This window comes from Microtus ochrogaster, chromosome 2, assembly GCF_000317375.1.
Source record: "Microtus ochrogaster isolate Prairie Vole_2 chromosome 2, MicOch1.0, whole genome shotgun sequence".
NCBI classification, from domain to species: Eukaryota; Metazoa; Chordata; class Mammalia; order Rodentia; family Cricetidae; genus Microtus; species Microtus ochrogaster.
This window is the reverse complement of record NC_022010.1, coordinates 55,149,230-55,155,474: the sequence shown is the minus strand read 5'-3', so window position 1 is coordinate 55,155,474 and position 6,245 is coordinate 55,149,230. Positions and strand designations below refer to the sequence as shown.

General features: G+C 41.5%; 1 protein-coding gene across 1 annotated transcript in view; it reads right to left on the bottom strand.

Moving 5' to 3' along the window:
* Positions 1-6,245, bottom strand: part of Cfap44 (cilia and flagella associated protein 44) — an 81,884-nt gene that overhangs the window by 40,941 nt on the left and 34,698 nt on the right. Inside the window, exons 18-21 of the mRNA XM_005345015.3 lie at positions 4,943-5,088; positions 2,609-2,879; positions 1,330-1,385; positions 999-1,161 (exon numbers count right to left, since the gene is read on the bottom strand). Of these exons, the coding sequence (XP_005345072.1) occupies positions 999-1,161; positions 1,330-1,385; positions 2,609-2,879; positions 4,943-5,088 (636 nt within the window). The remainder of the gene's footprint in view (positions 1-998; positions 1,162-1,329; positions 1,386-2,608; positions 2,880-4,942; positions 5,089-6,245) is intronic.

Sequence of the window (6,245 nt, the reverse complement as noted above, 5' to 3'; positions counted from 1 at the left end):
GACACTCAGCATGTACACGATGCACACATATGAGGCAAGGGAACACTAACAGATAGAAGACAAAACTTCCAAAAATAAAAACGTAGCCCAATCACTAACAGGTATATTGAGCTTTACAGAAAAGTCACAAAAGAATAAATGAATAAAAAATTGACTTAAACTCTTCTGTGATTGCCCTTGTAGCTGTAGCTATACTGTTGTCTTTTAGAAGCCTTGTGCCTCAACCCAGGCAATATTTCCCTTAGAGATAAGGAATTATTAAAAATGAAATGACAGAACCAAACTCTACATGCACCTTCCCAACAGAGAAGCCAGGTTCCAGCCAGCGTTTTTATTTTATCACATTACTGAATACAGAAAAAGAACATCAGAGAGGCAGCCAAGTCCAGCAATCAACTTTTGTGCTGCATAGGTTCACTGGCTTCCATCTCAACTATGTAAAGTTTTATAGCCCTTGTGGTGGTGAAAATACATTTACTGGACAGGTAAAAGAAGATCTAAGGATGATGTCCTAATTTTTTTTTTTCTGTCTCTTTGACAAACACCACAACCAAAGCAACTTGGGGGAGGAACAGGATGATTTAGCTCATACTTCCAGGTCATAGGTCATTAATGACGGAAGTCAGGGCAGGCACTTGAACAGGAAGCAAAGCAGGAATGGCAGATGAATGTTGGTTACTTCTGGCTCTCTACCTCACACTCAGCCAGCTTTCTTATATATCCTCAGATCACCTGCTTAGAGATCACTATCCCTGCCCACCGTGGTGGACTGAGTTTGCATCCATAAATCTCCATCAAGACAGTGTCCCACAGATGTTGCACAGATCAGTCTCTTCCGGGAAATTCCTCAGTTGGAACTCAGATGACTTGGAACTGTGCTAAATTGACAATGGATGCTAACTTTGACAAGTGATTTCTCTGCATTCATTGTTGCTAAAAAACAGTAGTACTAATCCCAAAATGACATGTTGAAACAAAAGCCAAGCATTTAGACTCACTTTCCGCTGAAACTGCATGTGTACCGGTAATTCTTTATTCATTGCTAACAGTTTCCAAAATTCATTCCTCAAAGATTTGATTTGCTCTCTCTTCATGGTTTTTATTTCTTCTACTTCCTTCATTAACTTATCATATTCTCTTTTCCTCCTGGCATTCTCAATACTTAAAGCAAAAAAAAAAAGTAAAACAATAGTCATTTCAGGTAGAGAAATGGCATAAGAGACAATTAGTATTCAATAACTTGGAAACACATTTGTCTCAGTCAGCTTCTGCAAAGGGTCAGTTTGGTAAAATCCTAGGTCTGATCAGTAGTTATCAAATGTTCCATACCTGTAGGCTTTGGGATCTTCAATGTCTTCTGGAATGGGCTCTGACTCAATCCCAAACTGTAGGAAGAAGCAACACATCAGCTTGAAACAATTGTGGTTAGATCACTTACTGTCTAAGACCAAGTCAGTTGAAATCCCATCATGGCTGGAGGAAGGGCCCCCAAGGCCTCACCCTTGGCCGAGGAGCTCCTGGTAATGTATGGGTGGAGACTGACTCTCCTGTGTGGACTTGGTTGATGGGAGGCTGCCCGTGTCCCCAGTGGGTGGCCCCACAGCCATGTGGATAGGGCGGCACTAGATGGCACTAGATGAACTTAGGGGGTTATTAATAACAATATTTATTTTAAAAGGACATGACATGGGAAGGGAGACAGGGAGGTGGACAATGGAGGGGTTTCAGGGAGGCAGTGATGAATGGATATGAACATTATAGAAGAGCACGGAGGTTTCAAAGAATAAACGTAAATTTTTTAAAAAGAAATCCTGAGATGCTATGTTCTAGGTGTGTGAGTAAACGGAAAACACAATTTCCTTCTTGGGAAGTAAAGCCTGATTCCAAGTCATATCTATTATTGACTGGACTAGAGTGGCGTAGGCTTGCTGCCTGCTTTCTAGAAGCAAAGATAAACCTTTGGGAGGTAAGAGCAACACACCAAGAATCAAGGTAACCCTTGAGTTTTTCACATAAAATGTCTAGGGCTCAATAAAAGAATAACTCGGTGTGCTGGAAAGATAGAATTTGATTGAAAAAAATCAAAAGACAGAGCAATGAAACAGAATGACAAGCGATATCAATAAGGAAGTTTTTAAAATATGCTTCAGGACAATTCTGATTAATATGTTAAAGAAAGGTGAAGGCACTGCTGAAAATTTTAGAAGTCTATTGGAGGTTATTAAGAAGTAAATAATGGAAAAAGAAAATATAGACCTGAAAAATATTGCCCATTTTGAAGAAAAAAAAAAAGAAACATTGTCTAAGAGAGTGATCATTTAAAAAAACCTGATGCAGTAAGGAGCCGTATAACTTTAATAATAATAAGAATTCAGTGCCATTAATTTTTGATACAGAAGCAACAAAAAGTCAAAATTATAATACTGTGAGAAGACTAGATTATAAGGGATAGGTTACAGATACTATGGATTATTGTCAAGAAGATTATATTAAAAGGTTAATGTGTCTAAATTATTCTCAATACTTAAAGACTTTAACATTATATCATCACTTTATTTTAATTTCGGCTATTATTATTCGTTAATTAATTGGCTAATTGTTTACATACCCTGGGAGAAGGCACTTTGGCTTTGGCTATCTTCTCAGCTATAAATTGAGAATAAACGTTGAAGACAAAGATATTACCATCTGCCCCAGCAGTCACCAAGTACTGATCATCGAAACTAGTAGCAATGCTTTTAACACATCCGTAGTTATTGTCATGCACATTGAAATGCCAGTAATCCCGCAAACTGGTCAGGGAGGTATCACCCTCATTTAGGACATACACTCGAATTGCTCCATTTCTCATTCCACAGAACATCATAGTCTGGTTGGAACTAGGAGACAGAAAAGAGTAAAGGATTATTCTCATAAACTGGAAAATTACCTTTATTTTCTACCTATTCGTAGGGAGCAGAGGAAGCCCTGGATGAGTGACGTTCTGAGGTGATGTGTATTGAGACACGGACATGGCTTGTTGAGGACTACAAGGCCAATTATCCCAAGGGAAATTGGCCAAGCCTTTATCCACACTGGCCAGGCTCAAGATGAATGGCAAAGCTTTGCTTGAGGTTTGAGGATGAATATGTATGAAGGGCTGATCGGTGTGTTTAAAATAAACAAACAAACAAACAAACAAACTAGGTCTGTGGCTTCCTCCCCCAGCTGTTTACAGCTAGAGCCTGCTGGTCAGTAGAGATCCTACCAAGGTGAGCCCCCTCTCCGGTGTTAGACCCAGTAAACATGTTGACATCCCAAGTTTACTTGGTAGTGGTAGCCTGAGAGAATCCCATCCGATCCCATCTTCACTGAATGTGTATCTATGTGTCTGTCTTTTCTTCATTTCCTCACCATCCCCTGCCAGGGTTCTAAGACCCAAGCCAGGCAGGACACAGCATACTTAGTTAGTTAGGTTGTGAAGGTCAGAGGATGTAGTGGCATTTCAATTGGATTCTGATAAATACAGACTGCCTGAAGATCTGAGAGTCAAACAGCCCACTGGTCAGCCTTATAGACCAGGTTATGGTAACGCAGACCTTTAATCCCGGTAGCCACAATGATCTGCACTTTTAAGCCCAGTAGCCACACTAGTTGCCATAGAAACCAGACGATGCAAGCTTTTAATCCCAGCCCTAGAGAGGATTATAAAAAGGGAGAAAACATGTCTCAAACACAGTCTCATTCTGGAATTCCAGGAGGCGGGATGGCCATTCCAGACTGAGGCTGAGGTAAGAGCTAGTGGCTGGCTGTTTTGCTTTTTGGATCTTCAGGTTGAACCTCAATTTCTGACCCTGAGTTTTTATGAACCATGCTTCAAGAGGACAACTAGTGGGGGTTGGTTTTCTCTTTACAAATATGGGTCCCAGGGATTGAACTCTGGTCATCAAGCTTGGCTATTGGTACCTTTACCCACCGAGCCATACCACCCGCCAAATAATGTTTAATTTTAAACACCAATGACGTTAAGAACTAAGCTGCGCACCACAAAATGCATATGCTGGAGTCTGAGATCCAGGACTCCAGAGTGGAACTAAATTGCAAGTTAGGGACTTCTGAAGAGGCAAGTAAACTAAAATGGGAGCGTAAGGATAAATCCTAACCCAGTCCAGCTGCTGTCCTTGCAAACAGTGCCACAGGGTGCGCTAGGGATACCTTGCGCATAGGAAAGGCCCAGTGAGGGAACAAGGCAGCTTTGAGAAAGCCATGGATCGACTTCACGAGGAACTGCTTTTGTCAACACCTTGAACTTGGAACTCCAGGCTCCACACTGTGAGAATGTTAAGTTTCTGCCACTTGAGCCGAACAATGTGGAGTGGCTTTGTCACAGGAGCGTTTGTGAGCTAACACGGAAGGATGGGGTGGAAGAGCCGTCTCCAGGCCTCGGAACAACGACTGGCGTCTGTGCTCCGTCCTCAGTTATTAAATGGAGAGCAGTTCAGTTTATCATTGCTCCAGAATCACTGCAAGCCTGGTCCTTTGGTAGCTTACCATGCAGACACGTCTTTCTACGTACATGAAGACAGATCCATGTGATAAACAGGAACCGTGAAATCATACCTGGCACCAATCCTGCGGGGTTTAAATAATCTTAAGGCTATGCCTAGCTTTAATTGTTTGGCTCATTTGATTACTTTAACCAGGTACCATGTGTGTTTCCCTACACGTGAACAGATCTTTAAAAAGTGACAATTCCATTTACAGTGGTTACTGTTGTCAGCTTGAAAGAATAGTATCTCTGGGGAAATGGTGCAAGGAATACCTGTAAGGAATTATTCGATCATTTTAATGGAGAAGGGGAAAAGCCAGCATAATTGTGTGTGGCACCATGTCCACGACAGGGGAGTCTGGAGTGTATAAAATGAAGAAAGTAGGCTAAAATGCTTTTCAAAGTTCTCTTCACCTGAAAGAGAATGTTTGGATGGGATTGTCCTCTGTATCCTCAAGAAGGCGGTAATCAAATGGTTCATCCTCCTGCTTCTGGAAATTAATGCCAGTGACGAATGGGGGAAATTGACAGTGATAGAGAAAACCAGAATCGTAGTTGCCCTGGAAGACAGAAGAGAGCAAAAGGTGCTTTGTGAGCAGAGCACACACACGAGTCCCTGGGGGTTAGGGTTCGTTCCATTCTAATTTAAAACGCAAAACAATGCTTTAAAGCATCCTCTGTTACAGGATCTCAATGGCTAGAGGTAGGTGTTGTTTCTATGTCTCCCCTGCCCATTAATATTCATTTACGTAATTATGATGATGATTCGCTTCTACTTAGAAGTCAGCCCAAGAGAGATTTCCCCTCTGAGTCTCTAATGAACTGTATTTTATGACTTGAGGTGGTATTCTGCATAAACAGTGTTTCAACTTTTTAGATCACGTTTTTTTCACAGTTACTTTGCAGTTTGGGGTAACTTTAAACACTATTAATTGTTCAGGAAAGGCAACGTGGGAAAAATACATCTCATTACACAAGGAGAAGACTACTACTAATAATTTGTAGCAGCTACATAGTTCTGACCTATTTTCTTTCTCTATGTGGATGGGACCATTCATGAAGGAAGTGAATTAAATGTTCTGGACGTCTATGCATGAGATAAATGAGCAAATAACAAAGAAAAAGTAACAAAATGATCAGCCTGAAATATCAGGAAACTAAGTTTTCGCTCTGGCCGGTGCAGACTGGATTGTTTCAGATAACCTTGCCCTCTGGAGATAACCAGAAAACACACACATACACACGCCCCGTGTTTGAAAGCTTTGGGAGCTACCCATGCTTCAAGACCTATTTTTAAATAGAGGAAAAATCAAGAGTAAGCCACACGCAGTGCTGTTTTCCTGCCCGAAGCAGATCAAGTGGGAGGTCAGAGGCAAAGAAGCTGAACTAATCTACCTGCAGCTTCATGGGCGTATTGCAAGGCTAGCTTTTCCTGCTCCAACGAGAAGGGGACACTGTAAATATGCTTTGCACTGGACTGTATTGGAATCCTAAAGTTCCATTGCTAGGGAGATGATAGGGATGGGAGGCGGTTATGGGAGCTGCCATTAATTTGCTTCATGGTCAAGCTGTCAAATGGCTTTCTAGATATTTGCTTATACCCAGAAATTTGAAGTACTTTCTCCTTTGCTCAGAGAAATCTTCCCATATTTAGGGAGGGCGTGTGTGTGTGTGTGTGTGTGTGTGTGTGTGTGTGTGTGTGTGTGTGTGTGTGTGT